The sequence below is a fragment of the Sturnira hondurensis genome, unplaced genomic scaffold, assembly GCF_014824575.4.
Source record: "Sturnira hondurensis isolate 20B ecotype Veracruz unplaced genomic scaffold, ASM1482457v3 Scaffold0014384, whole genome shotgun sequence".
NCBI classification, from domain to species: Eukaryota; Metazoa; Chordata; class Mammalia; order Chiroptera; family Phyllostomidae; genus Sturnira; species Sturnira hondurensis.
Window position 1 is genome coordinate 38,720,273 of NW_028087015.1, and position 25,050 is coordinate 38,745,322.

Genomic DNA, 25,050 nt, shown 5'->3' on the forward strand with positions numbered 1-25,050 from the left:
TTTAAATAGTAGTTTTGAGCAACATTAAGTATTAGGACTTACTCTAACTCTTGCAAGAACCTTAAGAAGGAGATGTACCATTCTCATTGTACAGTGACATATCAGGCTCTGAAATGTTAAGAAATTTACCCACCTGCTAATAAGTGTCAGAGCAGAGACTTAACCCAGGAACTGGACGGTGCATTGGACAAGGACGCAAACACACACGTAAGAGAATACAATCACTCCACCCTGTTCACAACACCGGGAAATGTACAACAACATACTCGTCCACCAAGAGCACACCTCGGCCCTGTACAAACGGCGGCGCCACCGCACAGCGCACTCACCGCAGTGATCTCCTTGTTGCCGCTCCTGAATACTCTCTCCACGACCAAACTGGCATCCCAGATGTTTCTGGAACAGAATGTTTTCATAATTAGGCTGAGGATGAGTAAAAATAATTAAATACGTAGTATATGCCTTTCTCTGTGTGTTTATTAAAATGTAGCAATGGTTTCATTGAACATTTTACTACATTAACTGATAAAAAGGGAAACAGGACAATTTTAAAACCTGATAAATCTAAGTTATTTAACCAAATAAAATACTGTTGAAGAAAAATCAAAAGGCGCTGGGTAATAAACTGTAAACCAGGAAGCTTATAATGCAAAACTAATTTACAGAGGGGTTTTGCACAGTTTCAAATTTATAAACAAATAATTAGAAGGAAGCACATATCTCAAAGCTAAAAGCCCATACACTGGGCGCGATACCCCACTACACAACATGGCAGACCGACTGCAGAAGTGGCCGTTGTTCTGCGCTCTCCGCCGCGGAACCCTGCTACCACCAGGCCAACCGTCCCTGGCTAGCCGGAGGATGCGAGGCCACGTGGAGAGCAGCCCAGCTGAAGGTGAGGGCTCCCTTCGCCCTCACGGCTGACTGCGCATGCACAAGTGAGCCTGGCCAAGCCCAGACCTTGCCGGCTGACTTGCAGACACAAGTCACTGAGTCACGGGGTGGTTTGTAACACTATATATAATGGGTACAGAGATAGATTTTGAAGATATATAAAATACAGATGGTTAGATAATAAAAAAGCTGAATGAGGGAAAACAATCTGAATGGAAAGGGAACTAAAATTCAAGTACAATTTAATAGGAATAAATGATGTCCCAAATATAGAACTAAAAATAGTCAATGCCGCAAACTAGGATAAGGTGAGCAACAGTTAATTAGTCCCTGGAAAACTTACCCCATGATTCGAGAAAAGTAGATGCAGATGCCGTTGTGTTTTCCAGAGCACACAATCTCTGGTCCCGCCATGTAGCCCAGACCCGGGGCCGGGATTGCCGGACTTCCTGCCACAGGCACTGGGGTTGGCATGACAGGAGGGTGCACGCCTTGCACACACAGAGACAAACAAACATTGCAGTGTAAGCAGAAACATGGAGAATCCTCCACAACCCCAGTCTGCTGTATCTAGACCCACAGGAAGAAATTATTTACAAAAAGTATTGGAATAAACAGATGAAGGGAGACTTAGACTTAATGGCTCCTCCCAGATAGGTGGTCAAACTGGCAATGCAGGAGGGAAAGGAGACAGCTTGCAGTCCCTGCTCCTTAATGCTGGAAGTGAGAGTGAACTAATCACACGGATTTCGGGCTGGCAATTAAATCTTGGTACCCAAAGAAGGGGCTTTCCAGGTACCACCAAAGGTGCTCCCAAGGCATTCACAGCCAAATGCCGGTACTCTCCTGGGTGTCACCTCTGTTAAATTGCATTTTTAAAAAGACTTTATTTATTTATTTTTAGACAGAGGGGAAGAGAGAGAGAAAGAGAGGGAGAGGAACATCGATGTGTGAGAGAAACATTGATTGGGCGCCTCTCACACACACCCCATTCGGGAATTAGGCCCACGACCAAGGCATGTGCCCTGATCAGGAGTGGAACCAGCGACCTTTTGCTTTGCAGGACAACCCTCACCAACTGGACCCCACCCGTCAGGGCTAAATTACATTAAGAGAATAGGCAAGTTCACCTTCTCCACACCAAGCATTAAAGGTAAGTCACAATGGACAGTAGTAGTCATAAAAAAGAAAAGAAAAAAACAAAGAAAAAGAGAAGAGGTACCTTGAGATGGTGTTCCCAAAAAGGATGGATTTGGATATGGACCACCACTAGGAAGAGGAGAACCTAGAAAGGAAATAAAAATATAAGAGAAATTAGACACAGAAGCTGTTCCTAAGCATCAGAGTGGCGCCACTCATAATGTATTCGACAGTTAGGGACTCAGCTCATTCCCCAGTGATCTTCTAACAATCCCCACATTGCCAAGCATTGTAGTGGACATCTATTTATTATTAAATCATCCATGTCCTTCTTTTTGGATAAATAACAAATGAGTTCTGTAAATACTATCAGTTGCATCTTATTTTGTTCCCTAGTATACAGTAAGAACTCATCACTTTTGGAGTCAGATACCTTTAGAATTATTTACGAAAAGAGTAGAAGCAAATATAGTGTAAAGATCTGTCTATTAAAATACACCACAAGGTTTCTAAAATGCAAACTGTATTAAAAACAGCTTCATTCAGCGCTTCATACTCACTGGCATAGACAGGAGACCCCAAGATGGGACCAACGTTACTCGGGGTGGGGAGCGTGGTTGGAAACCTCATCTGAGCTTCACCGCCGTACCTATTTTCATGAGAACACAGGCTTGGTTTATTCAGTGAAACTGTTCGCCTTGAAAGCTGGAATCGTTTCAAGTCCTGCTTAGCTCTCAAAATAAAGCTTTCAACATTAGACTTTAGTTCATTGTGTTTACAGTGAAACAGAGTGGGGCAAAAAAAGTAGATTTTGAGTTGTGAGTACACAGTTTATTCTTCTAATATTACTTATTAATTACTGTATTAGTATTTGTATTACAACCGCAAACTTTTGCCCCATCCTGTATATAGATAGATACATTAAGAAAACTAATTCAGTAAAAGTTGACTTGGAATTCTACCAAGAAGTATTATAAGGAACTGGCAATTTCTAAAACGAGACGGCAAGCCCTAACTGGTATGGCTCAGTTGGCTGGGCGTCATTCCACAAAGCGAAAGGTCGCCAGTTCGATTTCTGGTTGGGGTACATGCCAAGGGCAACTGATGGATGTTTCTCTCTTACATCGATTGTTTCTCTCCCTCTCTTTCTTCCTCCCTTCCCCTCTAAGAATAAATAATATCTTAAAAATTATTTTAAAAAGATCAGCAAGGCATAAAATTTACTTAATGAGTACATGATTTTGTCATTTTCATACTAGAGTATGATTAGAAGGTATTTTAAAAACTTATTTTAAACTAAACAAATCACATTTCAAATTCTTATCTTTAGCCAAAAAGTTTCCAAGTACAACATCTTTTTGATGATACTAAGTTTCCTTGGAGAGATTCAGAATCCTTCAGTGCCAATGACAGGCATAAAGCAGGAGTGATCTAGTGTTTGGGGATATAACAAATGAGACGGCAGCCGAGGCAGAAAGAACACCAGACGGAAGAGAGGGTAACTGCACAAACTGCTATTTTCTAACCTTTCCAGGAAGGTTAGGAAGCTTTGTAACCTTTCCAGAGCCCACCTTTTCGCAAATGAATTTCACCTCAACTGTTCGGCAAGCCCTTAAACTGTCACATTCTCCAATGCAACCATTGAAAAAAGTGGCCAAGGACAAAAGAAAACTGTCTCACACCTGAAGAAAGCTCGAGTGGCCCAGGCAGATATTTCTCTGTCACAGGCAGCGGTGGAACAAGCAAGGATAAGGCAAGTTGCACAGGCCTGGTCTTCCTGTAAAAAAAGAATATCTCCCCTATATTAAGCATAAACATTTAAGAAGTTTTGTTTACTGCTGTATCCAGCGTTTAAATCTGTGCCAAGCACATAGCTGGGCTCAATAAATATTTGCTATCTGAATGATATCAGCTGATGTGAAAAAGGAAAAGCAAACACTATTAGTTTTAAACTTAGAGCGTATTGATACTGTTGCCAAATATCAGTACATGTATAGTGGTTAATGTAAAGCAAGAGAAACTGGTAAGATTGCCTGTTAATCACAGTATCTTTGGTCTTAACATAAAATTCAGGTATCTTTCCCATTTTCTTGTTTAAATTATCATCATGTTTAAAAAACAGTGGAAGTAGTTACCTGATGTAATTTAAAGAATCTTTCAATCTCATCTCCGTCTCCACCCACATTACTCACAAGCAGATGCCGCAGCTGGTCTACTGGTCTAAGTTTATGAAACATAAGACTCCCCTAAGAAGTTGAAAAAAAGGAAGGTGAATAATCAATTTACCAAGTCTAGCTGGTAAAAACTGACTGTTATTTTATTTAATAAAGTGAATAAAACAAGCAAACAAAAAATAATTTCAAGAACACAAAGCACACGGATGAAACGGGGCACCTGTCTCCATTCCGTCTCCCAGCTCCCCACGCTCTCAGCACAAGCCAAAAGGAAGCCCCGCGCTGGCTGACCGACCACACCCAGCAGCAAGTGCTCTCATCACACACGAGGTCAAGGTTTGCATGGTGCTGCGTCTGAGAGCTGGCGCTTTTGACTTACCTTTTGGCTACATAATATCACTACATAATATCACAAAAAGTTAGTTCCCTGATACACAAAGAGCTTCTGTAAATTAAATTAAAAAGACGATTCAATAGAAAAGTAGGCTCAAAGTACAAATAGATAGTTCACAGGAAAATAAGCACTTAAAGTGACAGTCAACCTCACTCCTCCTAGGCTGGCACGTTGTACTTGGGACAAGATGTAAGGGAACAGGCGCTCCACGTTTCACCAACAGTGAATGTGTGTGTGTGCGCACCGGGAAATCTGGCAACACCTGTCCATGTTACAATGCACAGACTCTTTGGCCCGGTAGAGGCAATTCTACACGCAAAACGATACAGGCACAAGGTTGGAGAATTACTCTTAACAGCAAAGATGACCCACTAATAGTGGCCCAGTTAAATACGGTACATCCACACAAATGAATACCTTTCACTCATAAAACAGACTGAGAAAGTCTTTCTATAATGATATGGAGAGAGCGCCGCACCATATCTCTGAAATGTAAAAAGCAGAGTATAATGCAGTGTATACAACACGCTACCACTCGTTTAGAAATGTGTTTGTATTGTTTGTAGATTGTGACACATGCGTGGAAAGAGACACAGACGCCGAGGACCCTGGGGCCTGTGGGGCAGGAGCCTGAAGTGGGAGGGAGACGGTACTTTGTCCAGCCCTTGTTACACCATTTGAATTTTGTCAGCGCATTACTATTTAAAACATAAATGTTAGGTAAAACTGTTAATGATTTAAGTGAGAGCAATACAAAATAAACTCAGTGTATTTATTTTATGCTACTGAACATGGATGATAGAATAGGTACATTCGAAATGTAACATTATAAAAAGCAAGTTCTCTCTGTTGAATTTTTGGGATTTGCAAACTATTTCTTCTTACGAACACTCCAGGAGAAAACACTCCTACGCCCCACAAGTACTGCAGAACACACACACCGGCCGCTGCTTCTCTCGGCCGTCGCGGTCACACTGGGCGCCTACCTGTGCCGACAGGAGGACGAACTTCTTTGGCGGCAGCATGTGCTGCTGTACCACGACCGGGGAGTCAGTTATCGGGATGTGGTCCTTGTTTAAGGGTGTGATTATTTTATCCACTTTCAATTCGTCTATTGCAGAGAGAGCCCAGGAGTGGCCGTCCACACGGGTCGTCGTCTACAGAGGAGAAACCGACTTTTTATACTAACACTACTAAAGTTAGTCGTAAGGAAAGCCTTTAAAAAGGAAAAGTTGTACCGACTTAATCTGAAATTAAACATAGGATTTAATAAACTAATGCATTAATAAATATTCCCAAAAGTCTGTATTTAATTTTCTGCTAATCAGGCATCCTCTACAGTAATGAGTAATCTATCCCTACCAAAGGATAAAGGCAAAGTTTCCCTAAAATAAACTATAAACAGCATTTACTAGAATCACAGTTCTTTCCACGACCAAAGACTTCCTCTCCTGCCACCTTTCCAGGGCAGACTCATCTGCGCTGGAAGGCTCAGTGCTTCTATTTTGCTGACATGTGGATTTCTGCTCTCTTCTGAAGTTGTATTTGTTTTCTAAGCTATTTCTTTTTTAAAGAAAGTGTTTAGGGAGGGTATTATCATGACTATTATAGACAAGGAAATTGAGGGCCAGAGACATGTTAAGTCCCTTGAAGCACAGCTTCAAGGAAATGGAGCCAGAATTCAAACCTGCAACCCCTAACTTTGTACCCCATCAGGACAGGGTTTCTATTAAGTTCTGAATCCTCAGTCTATCACAGGATGAGACACACAGTAGTTGCTCAGTAAGTCCAAAAAATAAAGGAAAGTATTTGAGAAAGGTGCTCCTTGCCTCCATACCAACCTTCTGCCCGTCGTACCCCAGCAACCTGGTCCATGTCAGCGACTTAGATGAGCCCTTTCAAACCATGCACCCATCCCTTGGGGCTGGGTTCTTCCTCCTCCTATCTACACACCTTTTCCCACTCGCCCTAACCAGAAGGGCTTATGCTGCAGAATAACCGGAAGGCCGGTGGCAGCTGGAACCAAAATGCCTTTACAGAAATGGCTCCAAAGGTATCAGACATTCACACCCTAGCTGGAGTTGGTTAATCTGGTTTGGTTAGCACCTCCTGAGGGCAGGCAGCATGGACTGTGCTAGGGCATCGGGGAGGACAGCGAGGGGTGGGACAGGGCACAGCAAGGGGAGGGAGCTGATGGCGTTCCCCTTAGGTCCTCAGGGGCAGGGGTGGGCCACCCAGCTGTGGGGTTGGGCTAGGACAGCTGGGGACACACTCCTCACCAGAACCTGTACATCATGGAGCAAGTGGTGGTGTTTGCTTTTACAACACAATTATGTGCTTGTGTGTGCACACTTGGTACTTAGGGAAGAGAGAAGGAATAAGATGGGGAAAATGTTGATAATTCACTAATGTGGGGGTCGAGTCACCATTTGCTCTATTCTTGAGTCTATTTGAAAATTTCTATAATTAATTTTTTTTAATTTAGGGAGAACAATCAACTATAGAGTTGATTGAACAATCAACTATTTTGTTCTATCATTAGAACAAAATTCTGTCATAACTATAATGGGTGGCCTCACAATAACTAAAAATACATTTAAATGGGACATAGACAATTTCTGAAAAGATATATGCATTTTCAGGTATACTCTAAAAAATATTCTACAAGGGCTTCAATGTTTATTTTAAAGAGAGTTTTAATGATTACTGTGACTTCTAACATCACAGAAGAAAAACAAAGAATATAATACTTTTTCTTTCAATATGCTTTCTAATCATATGACGTTTTTATAAGCAAACAGCAATAAATCAGAAGATAAAGTTTCTTACAATTATATTCTTCACTTAAAATAATATAAAAAGTTCTATACAATTACCCTGATCATTTATACCTGGGTTTCCATCATTGGCTTTTGGAAAGGAAATGTGTCATGGTTGACACACCACAAAATGTCATTGTCTTCATTTTCTGAGGCTGTCATCAGTAGAACACCTAATAATTTAATAAACAAAGTATTAGAATGCCAAATTATATGCATCCCAAATATTAACAATGGTAATTATTAACATGAATATACACATAGCATTAATTATTATAGGAAAGCAAGTTACAAAGTAAAAACTAAAAGCAGAATACCTGAAAGTTTAATACACAAAATCTTATGATGGCAAATTATATGCATCCCCAATAATCTTAAGAGTAATTAATAACATTGATATATACAGCATTAATCATTATAAGTAAATGAGTTACAAACATAAAACTAAATCCTCTAAAAAGACATATAAGTTTTGGCCCTGGCTGGTGTAGCTCAGTGGATTGAGCGCGGGCCTGCGACTCAGAAGATCGCGGTTCGATTCTCAGTCAGGGCACATGACTGGGTTGCAGGCCAGTTCCCTGCAGGCCAACTCCCAGCAGGGGATGCACGAAAGGCAACCATACATTGATGTTTCTCTCCCTCTCTCCTTCCCTTCCCCTCTAAAGATAAATAAATAAAATCTTTAAAAAAAAAAAAAAGACATAAAAGTTTTGGTAGGGTAGAATCATTAAAAGTTCCAGATCTTATACTGTATTCTTTCAAGTAAACACTTATTTTTTTTCACATTTTAGCATTTCTTTCTTTTTTAAAAAGGATTTTATTTATTTCTAGAGATGGGGAAGAGAGGGAGAAAAAGAGGGAAAGAAACATCAATATGTGGTTGCCTCTCCTGCACCCCCTACTGGGGACAGGGCCTGCAACCCAGGCATGTGTCCTGACTGGGAATTGAACCAATGACGCTTTGCTTTGCAGTCTGGCATTCAATCCACTGAGCCACACCAGCTGGGCCATATTTTAACATTTCTAAAGTCAGAATATATTTCACCATCAATGTATTTATCAGTTTAATTATTAACTTTAAAACACATGTTTAATACACAAAAAATGCTGTGACGTACAATCAATGATATCTAATATTTGATAAAATAGAGTTCACATATTGGTTAATTCAAATACATCATAAATAACAACGATGAAGTTCACAATGAAATGGTAGAGATACACTATAAAAGCATTATCTCAGCAACACTAGCTGACCTTGCAGTCTGATTTTGAAATATATTCTCCTGTGCTCAATTCCACTACTTCCACTACTCTGCTCTCTCTATGCTGACTTTAGTGATATCAGTCTGAAGTCCACTGAATGGTTGTAGGTGATGGGACCACAATTAATTAGTAAAAGGTATAACTAGCTTGTGAAAAACTGAGAGTAATGTATATCAAGGAGGCAAAAAAAGTTTCTTAAAATTTAGTATATAAAAGCTTGAAAAACTTCAATTTGACTGTATCATATACATAACTAATATCACAGTAATTTTTCTGCAATACACTCTAGCTTTAAAACTTAGTCCATTGCTCTAGATGGTGTAGCTCATTGGATTGAGCACTAATCTGTGAACCAAAGGGTCACCAGTTCGATTCCCAGTCAGGGCACATGCCTGGTCCCCAGTGGGGGTGTGTGGGCACACACGAGACAAAATTGTACATTGATGTTTCTCTCCCTCTCTTTCTCCCTCCCTCCCCCTCCGTCTAAAAATAAATAAAATCTTAAAAAAATAAAAATCTATTTATGATAGCATCAAAAAGAATACTTACGAATACATTCAAAAAGTGCAAGATTGATACACAGTACAGTGTACACATATTCTAAGAAATTAAAGGTCTAATTAAAAGATACCCCATGTTCACAGATTTGAAGACTCAACAATGTTAAAATGACAATACTCCCCAAAGTAATTTACATTTTCAACTATCAAAATCCCACCTGATGTTTTTGAAAAAACTGACAAACAGTAAATATTTCTGGTATTTATAATTTATAATCCTAATACTAATTTAGGATTAGGAACCTAAACCTAAGTCTGAAATTATTGAACAATTCCATGTACCCAAGAGGGCACAAAGATTACTGCCCAGAGTCTTGCTTTCTGCTAACCGAAAGAAAGAGCTGACAGCCTTTGTCTCCCAGTTCCCCAGTGAGACGCCTGTCTGTTTCCACAATACAATCAGGTAAGAGAGACAGAATCAATTAAAGCTGATATAACTTTTTAAAACATAAAGCCTGTTTAAATATTCAAAAAAGGGGGAAAGAAAAAGATAACATTGACAAACAGATTCTAAAATCCATATGAAAGTGTAAGAGAGCCAGAGTAGTCAAAACAATCTTGACAAAAAAAAAAGAAAAGAAAAAAATCAGTTGGAATTTAAAAACTTTCATCTAAGAGAGAGTAATTCATACTGAGTTACTGGCATAAGGACCGATATAGGCCAAGGAATAAAAGTGAGAACTCAGAACCCACACACTTACGGGCAACTCACCTAAGACAGCGGTGCCAAGACAATTCGGGGAAAGAACAGTCTCCTCAGCAAATGGTGCTGGGAACTGGATGTACACGTGCAAAAAATGATGCCAGACCCTTGTCTCACGTGATACAGAAAATTTAATTCAAATGGATTAGAAACTTAAATCTAAGACTGAAAACTGTGACACTCCTAGATAAAAACATCTTTGTGGAATTGGGTTAGAAAACTTCTCCTAAAGTAAACCCAAAGTACAGAAACAAAAAAATAGATAAATTGGACTTCATGTAAATTAAAAACTTTTGTGACTCAAAGGACATTCATTAGAAAGTGAAAATATAACCCAAAGAAGGACAGAAAATATTTGAAAAACATATACCTGATAATGGTCTCGTGTCTAGAATATACAAAGAATCCTTACATATCAATAATCAAAAAACAATCTTATTTTTAAAAGGGCAAACGCTCTGAATAGTTATTGCTCCAAAGACGTACAAATGGTTACTAAGTACAAAACAAGACGCTCAACAGCACTGCCCAACAGGTAAGCGAGAACCGAAACTGCGGTGTGGTGGCGCTTCCGAGCCTGGAGGGCAGACATACAGGAAGACAGGAGAGCAGGGAGGGCAAGAACGTAACAGCGTGGAACCCTCACTAAGTAGTGGTAAGAATGTCAAGTGGTAGGCTCAATTTTACAATCTATGAACTGTATCTCAACAAAGCTATTCTTTTAAAATGCTGTGGGAAGTACATGCTATTATGCATTTGAAAAAATTCTACTTGTAAAGGAAAGTTTCATTTGGGTGTTAAAAATGTTGTTAGAAACATTAGAATAAGCATAGAAAGGGAATCAAAACTAACATTTTACAAGTGCTTTCTCATCATGGGAAAAAAAGCATGCAGATTTTTCAAGTTTTGGTATTAAACTAGAATTTAATTTTTTTATCATCAAGATTTCAAATTGTTGCACAAAAAGCTCTCCACATCCATGAAGACACTGGCACAACAGGCCTGGTGTCAGAAAAGTCAACTGCATTCTCCTAACCATTCTGAAGGAACAGAGTTCAGATTCTATCACAGTGGATATTAACATTGATTGTGACCAGTGAGTTTAAATGTATAAGGCTAATAACTTTCTGAAATTAAAACACTTTAAAGCTACTTACCTATTTAAAAATACTATAGTTTCTTATATACTTAGCAATTGAAAATGCTTAAAATATTACGTTAATATAAAAAAGTTCTTGGATAAGACAAAAAACCATTGTATATTCTATTGGAAAATCTCTTTATTTTCAAATGCCTCAGATGCATTCTAATTTTAGCAACTTTAAGAACCCAGCATTCAGTGTGAGAGTATTTCGGAACTCACCTTTACTGTAGAGAGCTTTATGTACTTTTGAAGGCTTCTCCACCGTGGAAGATGCTGAGAACCCAGGCGGTAAGCGGACGTGAACCAGTGTCAGAGTGCTGGGTCGTGCTAACGGCTGTCGGAACGGACAGGTGCTGAAGTACAGCCTTACCCCTGGTGATGGGGTGAAATTATAAATCAGTAACAGAGGACAGAAGACCTAGGCACACATGCTGTAATTAAAGCAGTTCCAAAGAGACACCCAGCACTCGGTTACAGCCACACAGCGCTGTCCAGAAAGAGCCTTCAACTATAAGCCACACACACCTCTGTTCCCATTCAGGCCGTGTCAGTGAAGGGCAGCCACTGACTTTAGCTTTAGGGCCTGGCTTTACATCTATAACATGAAGACAGAGAACTGAGGAATCTCCCAATTTTGAAATCCTTAATTTTATAAATTATTAATATGGCTTTATAATTGATGCAGAAGTAAAAATTTCTCTTATAGCTCTAATCACAAATTTCCAAATCTGAGGAGTATTAAAAGTTACAAAAGCAACAGCAAACATACATAAAACAACCTACCAGCATGTGTGACAGCCAGTAACTGACAGTCCAGTGACTCAGAATTTTCGATCACTGCTATTTGAACAATTGGTTTAAAAACAGAGCGATCTATGGTCCTAAAAAGGAAGGGGAAAAAAACCTAGTATGTTTTTAAAAGGCGTCCTCTGAGTAATAAGGAACATTTGCCACCAACAATTTTACCTGTTGAAATCTGTTAAACTAGTTTACAACTAACTTCTCAGGAAAGTTACAACAGCAGTTAGGAACCGGCAAAACCCATGGATATTATGTGTTGTTTATATTACTTAATAGTATTAAGAGCAACCGTTTCCAAAGATCATAAAAGAAGGCTAAATCCATTAGCTAAATGACTAGTGGGGAATAAGATGTTCTCAGAGCATCAAGTTCTCATTGTAAAAGTTACCACTAATTAAAAAGAAGAAAAAATAAGCCTTTATAATGAAGAGATCTAGCAAACTCTATCTTCACCGACTGTTCCATAGTGGTAAACTGGTACTATGTGCCTCCTGATGTAATGCTGTAAGTCAGTCACATTAGCTGGGTAATATTAGCTTAAAAAGCATTATCTTGAATCTAATAAGGAAAAAAAGGCAAATTCAGAAAATTCCTGCCCCACCCTCCCAAATGTCAATATTTTGAAACAAAGGTAGTGGAAGTTCTGTTCTATACTGAAAAGACTCATGACTAATGCAACTCATGAGCTCTGATGAATCTGGAGAAAAACAAAGGGAAAAAAGTTATAAAAAATTCTGGGGCCCTGGCCAGGTGGCTCAGTTGGTTGGAGCACCATCCCATATACCTAAGAAGGTTGCAGGTGGGATCCCCAGTCAGGGCGTGTATGGGAGGCAACTGATCAATGTTTCTCTCTCTCTCTCTCTCCTTCTCTCTCCTTTTCTCTAAAATCAATAAACATATCCTTGGTGAGGACTTTTTAAAAAAGAATTTTTGGGACTATTAAGTAATTTCAGTATGAACTACATAATTATGAGATGTTACAAAAATCACTCATTTTTTAAGTGAGGAATTGTTTATTTTGCTTTTGTAAGAAATTTAGGAGAAGGATTCAAAGATAAGGTCATGATTTCTACAATTTACTATCTAAATGGCTCATGAGAAAGTGAGCGAGCAAACGAGGGAAAGTGCTAACTGGTGACTTTATACAAAGGGTACATCTGCTTTTACCATGCTGCCCTTTCAACTCTTCCGTGGATTTAAAAAGTTTCCCAAAAAATGCTGGGGAAGAAAAAGGAAACCCTCTGTTTTAGATTATCTGCCTTGAGATTTTTTTGGTCACTGAAGGGCAGAGAAAATGTTGGCTTTTCACTAGGTTATCTGCATGTAGCAATAACTGAAGCACACAGACAACAGACGCTGAGAATGTGAGGCCTTTGCTATGTGACAAGCCTTCTGTAGCTGAGCTAAATCAGTTGTGATATGAGCAAATTACAGTGTATTATGTTGGAAGGCTCAGCATCTAGCCTGGGTTCCAGCGTTTACTTAGGAGCCAACCTTCAGACAAATCACAACATCCTTCAGTTTGTTTCCTCACAAACACAACGTGGGAAACATCTGAGATCTCACTCCTGACCTTGTCAGTTTGGCTCAAATAAACGCCTATAAAAATAAGGAAGAGGGGGAGGGAGGGAGGGAACAACTCGGACGACACAACTGCAAATTCAGCATTTCCAAACTGCACTCCTGTCAATCATCAGACCAACTAAACTCACTGTGCAGGGCTCTTTAAAAAGGTGGAGCAGTTGTAAGAGGGAAAATTTCCTCGACGCATGACCTGTAATGCCTGCACAGACCACATAAAGTTTCAAAGAAAACACACGTCACGCGGTATTTTACACAGTAAAGCCAGTCGACCTTATGATTTAAAACATCCAATATAAGAATGAAGGTCTCTAGCAGCTCTATTTCAAACATAACTTATGGTGTCTCTTCCTTTGACATCCCCCATCCTTCAGAGACATGCTGAGAAGGAAACAGTTTTACTATGCTGCATGTGAACAGTACAATTATGCCTGCAAATGGAATGTCTGACAACAGATGACACGTCACCTCGCGATGTTCCCAGCAGCGGAGACGATGGCATTCTGTGACACCGAGGCGACTCTGCTCATCCCCTGTCCATCACTGCCCAGATCATAAACCTGCAAGTGAAACATTGTACCCACTGAAATATGACTATAATCTGTTTACATTTTATGACTTTATTAAACAGACTTTTCCTTTTTAGGGATCCTTTCACTTTGGTATTTCATACAGATATAAAAACATTCAGAGATTTGAAATTTCATGAAAAAATGGTTTGGATGTTTTTTAAAAAGCACACAGTTGACAGGAAAAGTCTGAGTGGCTGAATCTTCTTCCTTAAAAACAGGGATGCAAGGCTCTGATGGGTAGAGCACTGTCCTAGCCAGGGGTGTCCAACCTTTTGGTGTCTCTGTGCCACACAGGAAGAGTTGTCTTGGGTCACACACTAAATACACTGCAACACATAATCACAAAACATTTTATAATGTTTTAAGTAAATTTAGAATTTTGTGTTGAGCCACATTCACAGCCATCCTGGGCTGTACGTACGGCTCATGGGCCACAGGTTGGACACGCCCCTGCATGCCGAGGTTGTGGGTTCGATCTCAGATCAGGGAAGATACAAAAAGCAACCACTGGCTACATAAATTAGTGGCACACCAAATCGAAGCTTCTCTCGCTTCCTCTCTTTCTAAAAATCAGACACACACACACAAACCAGGGATGCTATTTCCACCTTACGCGGTAGTACAATATGAATACTTACCTGTATCACTCCTTTCTCAGACCGTGTATATAAAATGTTTCTAGAATTATCGACTTCAATTTGAACAATAGGATCTGAAAGACAAGATAAATAAATGAAACAAAACCCACCCAAGATTAACAAATCAAACACAGTGGCGACTTAAATTAAAATTGCTACATCAGAACTTTGCATTCAGGGGCTTGCCTCTTCCTCTGCAGAAGTGTAAGGTGTCTCTACATGAGGACAAAGCCAAGAGGCACTTTCATCAGACAACGTGCGAAAAAAAAGCAGACACCAAATACTGTGATTGGGAGAAGAGCATGAAAAACAAGTTATCCTATCCTCTAAATAAATTTCAAGCCAAACCAAAACCAAGGTCTAGATTGTTTCTTCGTTCAACAAGTGAACAGTCAATAAACGTTTGCTATGGGTCAGAAACCCATGACACACTCACACTCGGTCCATTCCTTCAGGAAACCTCCAGTTTCGCCAACTGAGTCACTGTGTGAAGGGAAATCAGATCCAGTAGTCGCAATAACTTTTTAAAGTTAATTTACCTTATTTCACTGAACACTTTTAGATGATTTCACCGGCACCTCTCATTTTAGTAAAAACTCTTACATATTCATTTTGTGTTGGGAACTTGTTCTAGAGCAGGCAAAACACGCACCAGATGTCTGACTGTGGTTTTCACGCACGCACATGTGCACACACGCACGTCTTGCTTTCAGAGCTTACGTACGGCTGTTTTAGACACACGTTCCATGATGCTACCTGGACAGAAACTGGGGAGCAAACCCACCCTGCTTCTGTTTCATAATCCCATCTTCCTTTAAGAGATCTTATGAATATACAAGAAATGTATTAAAAAAGATTGAGAATCTTTCAATTGAGAATGAGAATTTCTTAAGAAAATGTGAAGTCAATGATGCTAAAAAATTTTGTTTGCCAAATTTATTGTTTTCTACTTACCATCTTCTGAAAATGTAAATTGTAGCAATGAAGGAACAAGAAAAGAAAGTGCGCTCTTGGAGTGGTTGATCTTCCTACATCTTTGGCTAAACCAACCTGCTTCTGCCTTTAAAGAGAAAATTGAGAGAAGCCTTGTAAATGTGGGTACTTCTGCCACAGCAGGTATCGTGCACCCATGCCTACAAAAATCCTCAAGTCACAGTGAAATACCAGTAGTTGTAAATGAAGACATACTACTCAAAAGTAGCACCAAGTCTGGTCCTGTAATTAAAATAAACAAGTACTTAACTATAATCAAATTACTGCTCTCAACAAAATTAGCTACGTCTATTCCAGAAATCTCAGTAGTGTTATGCTAGCGAACTCATGGTTTGATTCTCTGAAAAACTATTTCAAAGTACAAGGAACATAATAAGCAGGGTTTATAAGTGCCCAAAGTACATAGGACTGAGGTACCTGTATTATCTTATCCCACTTCTGTTAAAAGCAAACTCTTAACAAGAGCGGCCACCACCATCATAATCTACATTGCATTTCTCAATGACTGAGTTTTGCCGTACAAAACCATTTTGTGGTACTGACCAAGGCCAACAGAAAATGAGCGAGGAAGAAGTACAATGTAATATAAAAGACACAGCTGACCTGGGTTCTAAACCAACTTCTGCCACTTAGACTTTGAAAACATGACTTTATCACTTTCTCAAGGTTTACCTTACGCAAACGACAGTAACACAGAAGGGGAAAGACACACAGAGAAAAGGACACAAAAAGGCATCTCAGAGTAGAGAAAACATAAATGACCAATAAATACATGAAAAGATTATCAACTTAGTTATAAAAAAGTTATTTCCCTCTATCAAGATTGGCCCAAATTAACAAGCTGCATAACACCGGTGTTGCCAAAATACATTCAGAGGTGTCTGTTAAGGGTCTGAAATTCTTATAAGGCAGTATGAAAATACTACACGATTTTATTTTTGTACCTTTATTGATTTTTTCCCATTACCTTTTAGTCCCCTTACTCCCCACCCCTCGGGCAATCACCACACTGTTGTCTATGTCTGCGAGTTCTTTCTCCTTTTTGCTCAATCTCTCTACCCCCCGACTTCCGCCCAACATTTAAATGCATGTACCATTTTTCACTGTGTATAATGCGCACGTTTTTGCCCCGATTTTTGAGGCAAAAATAAGAATACACATTATACATGGTTAGTACTAATTCCATATCTATATAACTGTTTTTAATTCTTTTATTTATGTTTATGTGTTAAAAGTATAACTCTAGAAAGTAACAACGATATCCATATATCATTAAAATAATACCCTGGAATACGATAATAGGTTTTATATATAAATGAAAAGTTGAATTAAAAAATTAAAATGAAAGATTTCCCCCAAAGTTTGGACCAAAAACGTGGGGGTGCATATACAGAAGCACAGTATACACAGCAAATACGGTACATTACAACCCACCTATGAGAATTCTAAACTCAACACAAAGAGTCTACCCGTGTGCACACGGAGGCCTGCAAGAGAGCACTTATTGTGTTACTGGGAAAAGGAAAACTGAAAAGCTGGACGTCACAGGGAAGAAATCGTTTAGTAAGTCATGTATGTCCACTTCATGGACAACTATGCATCAATCACCAAATATAATATCTATCTGTCTGTCTGTCTATCTATCATCACATAGTGACATGGAAAGACTTTCAAGACATAGTTAAGTGAAAAGCCAATTATGTTACAAAATATAAGCAATAATTCAAGTAAAAACAAATACAAAAATACACGATGTATTGGCATATGTGTATCCACACATGAATACATACGCATTGATATTTACAGATATGTATCAATGTATGTATCCTGTTCTAAAAAGACATAGTCAGAACTGATAAAGGTCTTTACCCCTGGAAAGGGGACTGGGTTCTGCAGGCCCATGATTTTAACTGTATGTCTGAGTACCTCCTATAAGAATATATTAATGTGCTTATGCAATTACAAAATTAAAAAAAAATCAAAACCAAAATCCATCTCTATTTCATCAAAAGGGAGAGAAAATGTTAATAAATGCCAGGCTTACCTGGTATGCTACTTCATATAAACAGCCATCTTTTCCAGCCAAGAAAATTCGGCCATTGTCGGTGGAAGTTATTGTTAAAAGGTAAGTATTATCAGTGGGAAGAGAATACAAAGGATCTGGAAGCAACTGCATTCCACCACACATACTGTCATTCAGAACTCCAGTACCTTTATTTCAAAAGAAAGAACACAGGAATCAGTTTATGAGCTTTTCAAAATATGTTCAAAACAATCACTGTATTATTTTTAGAAATGATGTTTTTACTGCATTCTTACTGATATACTCCAAAGCTTCTGTAACATCTATAAAAAATCTAATACAATTTAATAACTCAGATGAAATACAACCTATGGTATATATATATATGAAATACACATAAATATAGTATACAATATATAGCATTATAATATATCAACAAAAAAAAACTAAGTCAAATTTTCAAATTTTGGAAATGAGCCTAAGAATACTAATTATTTTGAGTCACTGATTCAACATTATTTCACCCAAAACAACACAAAAGAAACTGCTGAATGTGATTGTGACTGAGGGCTTCTTACTTCAGTGTTTCATGTTAAAAAGCCCATTCAGTGAATCAGAAACAAAGCAATTGAAAGCATTATTGAAAATCTCACTAGCTTAGATTCTTCTTCTTCTACCACCCTCCCTTTATACTGTACATCTAAAACGCGCACATTCATATAGTAAATACACCCACAATGCTGTTTTGGTAGAGCTACTGTCCTGAAAGACATTGTATCTACATGGAACTATGATTCTTCTATGAGCAAATAGCCTGGAAAGTTAACTTCGTGAAAAAAAAAAGATTAGTTTTTAATTATAACATTAAATTCACCAACATATACATACATTTTAAAAATATAACACGTGGGTTGCTATACCTGTTTGCAAATTAGCATAGCTGAGTCCAAGAATCACTATATCCACAGGGGTTGCCAAAACCAGGAGGTGTCGGACATGAGGCTGAAAGATGCCTAAGATAGAACAGACATGGGTTAGGGATTATTTTTTTCAAAAACTTCCACAATTTAAGCATTGACAGAATAAGGTTTTACCATTACGATGAGCTAGTGATTACACAGTATATGAAAAGTCTGAACCTAATTTAGTACTCTTTTTTTAAAGATTCTATTTATTTATTTTTAGAGAGCGGGGAAGGGAGGGAGAAAGAGAGAGACAGAAACATCAATGTGTGGTTGCCTCTCACGCACCCCTACTGGGAATCTGGCCCACAACTCAGGTATGTGCCCTGACTGGGAATCGAACCAGCAACACTTTAGGTGGCAGCCCACACTCAATCCACTGAGCTAGGCCACCCAGGGCCCAGTTTAGTTGTTAAACTAAGCTAAAGGATCAAACATCCTTTTCATGTTAAAGTATTACTACTTATGATCATTTAAGAAAGAAAGTAGCAGCCTGGTGGTCAGCTCACTTGGTTAGGGCATTGTCCCGACAAGCCAAAGTTGCAGGTTCGATCTCAGGCAACACACAAATCACCCAATAAATGCATAAATAAGTGGAACAACTATTCAATGTTTCTGACTTTATCTCTCTCTCTCCCCCTAAAAAAAAAATTTCAAATAAAAAAAAGTAAATAGCAGAAAAGAACTACCTTAGAAAATAAACACTTCAGTATTCAATGCCATTTAAAATCAGTGTTCTATTACAAATTACTTTAGGTTTATTAATATGTAAAGACTCCTATTTGTATGCCCACATTCATAGCAGTATAGTGTATAGTGCCCAGAAGGTAGAAGCCACCCAAGTGTCTGTCAATGAATGGATGAACTGATAAACAGAATGTGGTGTATACATACAATGGAAAATTATTCAGCCTTTAAAAAACTCTGACATACTACAACAGGGATGAACCTTGAGGGCATCACACTAAGTGAAATAAATCAGTGACAGAAAGACAACTTCTACATAATCCCACTTATATCAGGTACCTGGAGCAGTCAAATTCATAAAAACAGAAAGGAGTTTAGATGTCAATGAGTTTCTCAAATGTATTTATATGTCAACATCAGGTAATTTAATTTCGTAGGGGACATTACAAAGTAAAAATTTTTTTGTTAATGCACACTAAAGTATTGTTTAATTTGGAGAGCATGGTGTGGCTTGAAATGCTGTGTGTAACTATCACTGTCTTTACGTTCTGATGTCCAAAGTTAGTGTCTCACTGACAGGAAGAAAAGGAAATAACTATGTCTAGCCTGCACATACACCTGGCCTACCCACGGGTGTTAAATGTCATGGAGAACTCAACAGGGCTTACATCACGACCAGGTCTTACTTCTATTAATGAACATCAAGGGGCTTAAAAGCCAGTGTCGTGTATCAGGATTCAGGGCCATGAAGCTGAAGGCACAGGCCTTCCACCTTAATGACCTCAAAGTATACCTGATATTTCATGAGTCGATTCTAAAATCTTGAGCTTTATGAAAATTTGGATTTTCCTTAATAAGCCATATCTCAAAGTATTCAGTCACAAAGACATGTCAAAGGAGTTACCTTTGATTACAGAACCTTAGGGAAGCTGGACTTTTATGGATGGTGGAAAAGGTCCATGGCTTGGAGTGAAGGAAGTAAAAGAGTGCCTTGTCAAGTGATTTCATCTTCTCTAAACTCTCTCGTGGCCCTGGCCAGTGTGACGCGGTTGGTCGGGCCTTATCCCACAAAGTGAAAGGTCACCAGTTCGAGTCCCAGTCGGGGCACGTGCCTGGGTTCCGGGCCTGGTCCCTGGTTGGGGTGCACATGAGAGGCAGCCAACTGATGTTCATGCTGAGTCTCTCCCCCTGTCTTTCTCCCTCCCTTCCCCTCTCTTTAAATAAATAAGATCTCTAAAAAAGAAAAAAATCTGTCATGTATTTGTTCTAGTATTTTGCAAGTTGGTAAAAATAAGGGCCACTCCCCTTCAGGATGCAAAAGGGTCAAATAATCGACATTTCTCACTTTAGTCAACTCATTTTTATCTATGAAGTGCACCTTTTCAGCACCTTTAAGAAACTGCGATAGTTCTTTGGGTCTTTGGAAGGGCTCAGAGTTTCACTGCCCAATAAAAAGTTGAATACTTGTGTACAAATACGAACACTTACGATCCTTTGCAACACATCTGTTTTTACTGTCTTGATGAAGAAACTCAACAGAACCCTAACTCATTGCTTTTTACAAAGTCAGGCCGTGGCACCAAAAACTTGGCCAATAGTACCTTCAACTTCAAATGCAATTTCAATGACAGTATAAACTGGTGCCTTTTTAAGAGACTTTTGTCCAGAAATAGAAAAATATAAAGTAAGTCTCTTCTATTGAGAAGTTCAGACTTTGCACAAGTAGCTGATTAAACCCGAGGCAGGTTCACTTTATTAGAGACAAGGAAAGAATAACACGGAGGGAGGAGTTTGTGCACGGCTTGACTTTGGTGGAAGCTTTCCTGGGTCAGACAGATGAGGCAAACACACTGTCTGACTCACAATCATATCATCACCATAACAAAAACTGCTCCAAAGCACCAAGCTTTCAGCTAACTTATCGCCCTGGAAGATGAGACTGAAGCTGGAAAATGGTAAGAACGGCTTCTCTTCAATACGTGAGAAATAGTTCCTTGAACTCAAAAAGTGTGATTAAACCTTTTAATTTTTCTGTAGCCATAAGGCAAAAATTCCTGAGTGCTAGAAAACACACAAGAATTCTTGTTTTATGCAATGAATTATAAAATTGAAACATGGTTTCATAATCTTGATTACATAGAAGCATCAACAAAGCAGACTTTTGCCTAAAAGCTTGAGTAACTTAGAAAAAAATTAATTGAAGAATATTTCCTTGCGAAAGGCAAAGTAAAATGTGGACTTTGTTAACATTATCACACGTTTGAGTCAGAATTTTCAGGACTTGTTGACAGCAAAATCAGAATTATTTGATTACCAAAGATAACACTTTTGTTGCTATATCAAAGACTACACCATATTTTTAATTTGCGATGAAATTTATATTCAAGTAAAATAAAATTTTACTCTTTGTTTTAGATGGACAATTTATATTTATTGAATAGGGGGCAGCAACAGCTACTAATTTTCATATAACTAAACTTTAAGCAATAAGAGAGAATCAGGGTTAAGAATGTTTTTGAGAATTTATGTAAAGAAAATACATTTCCAAAGTAATCGTATAAACAATGCATTAAAACTGCATGTTTGTACTCAGTGAATTGTTATAATTTCAAAATGGCTGCGACCTTTAAAGAGTTTTACTTCGGACCTGCAAACAAGTGAATTCTACTATTTCCTTTGGTACAAAGGAGCATGTGGAGGGATTGCGCAAAAAGGAGAGAGGACTCGTGGACATGAACAACAGTGTGGTGAGTGCCAGGGGGAGGGGTGGAAGGGGACTAAATGGTAATATAAAAAAATATAATAACGATTATATATTTTTAAAAAAGAGATGCATTTAAGTTGAAATCAATCAATTCTACTTGTCAGTTGCTCTGGTAAAAGACGTGGCATAACGAGGTTAAAACCGTGAGCTGAACAACACCTGTGACTCCTCTAAGATTTATAAGAGAAAGGTTATTTCTGAACTGTGTTCTCGCTTTCCTGGGCTATCAAAACAAAAACAAATGCAGAGACAAAATGTTTTTTACAGCAAGTAATGAAAAATGCCTAACACCAAAAACTTCAGGGAAATCAAGAGTAACAAAATGTAAGCCAGATAAAATCCAGGAACTATACAGTGTAACAATTTTAGAGGCAGACTCACTTACACCATTATAAAGTGAGGAAACTGTTAACTATTCCTAATCACTTTATTTCTAATTAGAAGGACATGAACAAAACTTCAGTAGGAAATTCAACTACTTAAATGTGTTGTCATTTGGTCCTAAAGACATTTGAAGTCTGTGTACATACAAACTTAACTTAATCAGTATATTTTTTTTTATTTCTTACCAGCTTTTGGTTTCACAAGCCCCACAGCAAGAATAGTCTCACTAAGTCCATCAAAATAGGCAAGGTCTCCCCTGTCAGTAGTTGAAGAAAAGCATGTTATACACATAAACAAAAAGTTTTATCTTATAACACTGTTTACGACTATAGAACATAATGAAAAATAAAAGAGCAAACAAACTGCTTTGGTTCCAAGACCCAGGCGCAGGGGCCTGCCCAAGGCCAAACATACAGAGGAACATAGGGGTGCTGCTCCCCATTCCAAACCTGCCCCTCCCCCTGCCCCGATTGCAAGTCTCAAGTCACAGCAATCTACTGTGGGGAGAGGGACAGGAGCTAGAGAACCTTTTCAGAAAAGCAGGTGAAACAGGAACATAGCAGGACCCACCTGCACGCGAAGTGCAAGGTGATTCGGAAGCAACGTGAAGCCTCCGGTCTACTGAGGGTGACCCCAGGAATAACAAAGCGAACACAGCTCAGGTCCTGACTTGGAAAAAGTCATCTCCCCCCACAATAAAGACCGACTGCTAGGCTCTAACAATTGAAGAAACACACTGATTTCCTCCTTAAAGTTTTTTAAAAAAATTACATGTATTGGGGTAATATTTAGATTTAGTGTAAATGAAAATTTGATGTTATGATGGTTAATAACATCATATAAATTTCAGCCGAACAATTTAGTAAGACATCTGTACACTCTGCTGTGTACTCTGAAGTCTAGTCTCCTTCCATGACTGTGTATTAGACCCCTTTCACCTGCGTCATCCTGCTCCCACTGTTATGTCTATGAGTTTATTTCTTTTTGTTTTACATCCCACATGTGAGTAAAATCATATGGCCTGACACACGCCCATTTCTAAGGATAAATGCTGTTTACTTCGGTATCCACTATCCCACAGACAATGTCCAGCTTTCCGGAAGAGAGCACGAGACACAAAGCAGCGATGGGAAACAAGCTCCGCTGTCCAAAAACACAGCTATCAACAGAACGAGATGCAGCTATGAGCCAAGTGTCTGAACCAGCAGACAGGAAATGTAAAACAAATATGATCAACACGGTATAGCCTTTAACGGAAAAAGTGGACACCATGCATCAACAGGTAAGGCACTTCAGCAGAGATGAAAATTAAAAGAAGTGAGTAAGTGAAAATGTTAGAAATAAAATGCATAGCAGAGAAAGAACGTCTTTTGAGAACTTTTCAGTAGACTTCACATAAGAAAAGAATCAGTGACCTGAAATTAGGTCAACAGAAACTGTCCAAAAGGAAACCAAAAGAGAAGAGAGCAGAGAAACACAAAGAGAACGAAGCACCCCAAATCTGCTGTACAATACTAGACAATCTAACAAAAGTACAACTGAAATCTCAGAAGAAAGAGGGACAGAATGGGGCGGAAGAAATATTTGAAGATAATGGTTGAAATAATTTCCAAAAATTATGAAAAACATCAATACAAAGATCTAAGAAGCACAGAGAACACCAAGCAAGATAAATATCAAGAAGAAAAATATGATCTGGACTTTGGAGAAAACTTCTGGTTGCCCAGAGGGGCCATGCAAACAAAACTGAAAACACCGCAACAGCCACTCATGTGGGCCAGGCCAGGCTTCCCATTTCTCCCGCTGCGGCACCCCTGGCTCCTTGGGAACTGGTTCTCTTCCAAGCAAGGCTGATACTGGGAGGGCCGAGGGTCAGAGAACGATGAACCGCACAAGACTGTCTGCATCATCCATATGGAGTTCGGATTTAAAATAGAAAGCTCGCCCTGGCTGGTGGAGCTCAGTGGATTGAGCGTGGGCTTGTGAACTACAGGATTTCAGTTCGATTCCCAGTCAGGGCACATGCCTGGGTTGTAGGACAGTTCCCAGCAGGCAATGCATAAGAGGCAGCCATACATTGATATTTCTCTCCCTCTCTCCTTCCCTTCCCCTCTAAAGATAAATAAATAAAATCTTTAAAAAAATAAAATAGAAAGCTAAAGGAATAACTGAAACTAAGCCTCCGGTATCTGCAAAATTGAATTTGTGAATGAAAGATTTATACCCAGTACTTGTGCCTTGACTTTTTAAAGTAAGCACGGTGTTCAAGAAATTTTTCTTCATGAGTTCTCATGTGAACACACAGTAAGGTGAGACTGTTCCATGCCGGCAGAGACCACCCATACCCCATTCAGTGCTGTTCCTCGCACAAAACTAATCCATGACAGACTCAATATATTTGTTAAATGAATGTCATATGTTAATGGAAATGCAAAAATTTTCAACGAACTGAAAACCTTTTGCATTTAGTTATCTTGAGGAGACCGATGCCTGAATAGAGGTTTTATTTTTAGTACCAAAATGAGTAAGTTACAATAACATAACAAACTGG

At 38.8% G+C, this 25,050-nt stretch overlaps 1 protein-coding gene across 1 annotated transcript in view; it reads right to left on the reverse strand.

The window, feature by feature from the left end:
• Nucleotides 1–25,050, reverse strand: part of NUP155 (nucleoporin 155) — a 53,057-nt gene that overhangs the window by 22,684 nt on the left and 5,323 nt on the right. The window contains exons 4-19 of the mRNA XM_037063199.1: nucleotides 22,685–22,755; nucleotides 18,623–18,715; nucleotides 17,724–17,890; nucleotides 15,641–15,746; nucleotides 14,687–14,760; nucleotides 13,945–14,036; nucleotides 11,878–11,975; nucleotides 11,314–11,466; nucleotides 7,494–7,594; nucleotides 5,589–5,759; nucleotides 4,170–4,280; nucleotides 3,717–3,811; nucleotides 2,595–2,683; nucleotides 2,117–2,179; nucleotides 1,238–1,385; nucleotides 330–396 (exon numbers count right to left, since the gene is read on the reverse strand). Of these exons, the coding sequence (XP_036919094.1) occupies nucleotides 330–396; nucleotides 1,238–1,385; nucleotides 2,117–2,179; nucleotides 2,595–2,683; nucleotides 3,717–3,811; nucleotides 4,170–4,280; nucleotides 5,589–5,759; nucleotides 7,494–7,594; nucleotides 11,314–11,466; nucleotides 11,878–11,975; nucleotides 13,945–14,036; nucleotides 14,687–14,760; nucleotides 15,641–15,746; nucleotides 17,724–17,890; nucleotides 18,623–18,715; nucleotides 22,685–22,755 (1,699 nt within the window). The remainder of the gene's footprint in view (nucleotides 1–329; nucleotides 397–1,237; nucleotides 1,386–2,116; nucleotides 2,180–2,594; nucleotides 2,684–3,716; nucleotides 3,812–4,169; nucleotides 4,281–5,588; nucleotides 5,760–7,493; nucleotides 7,595–11,313; nucleotides 11,467–11,877; nucleotides 11,976–13,944; nucleotides 14,037–14,686; nucleotides 14,761–15,640; nucleotides 15,747–17,723; nucleotides 17,891–18,622; nucleotides 18,716–22,684; nucleotides 22,756–25,050) is intronic.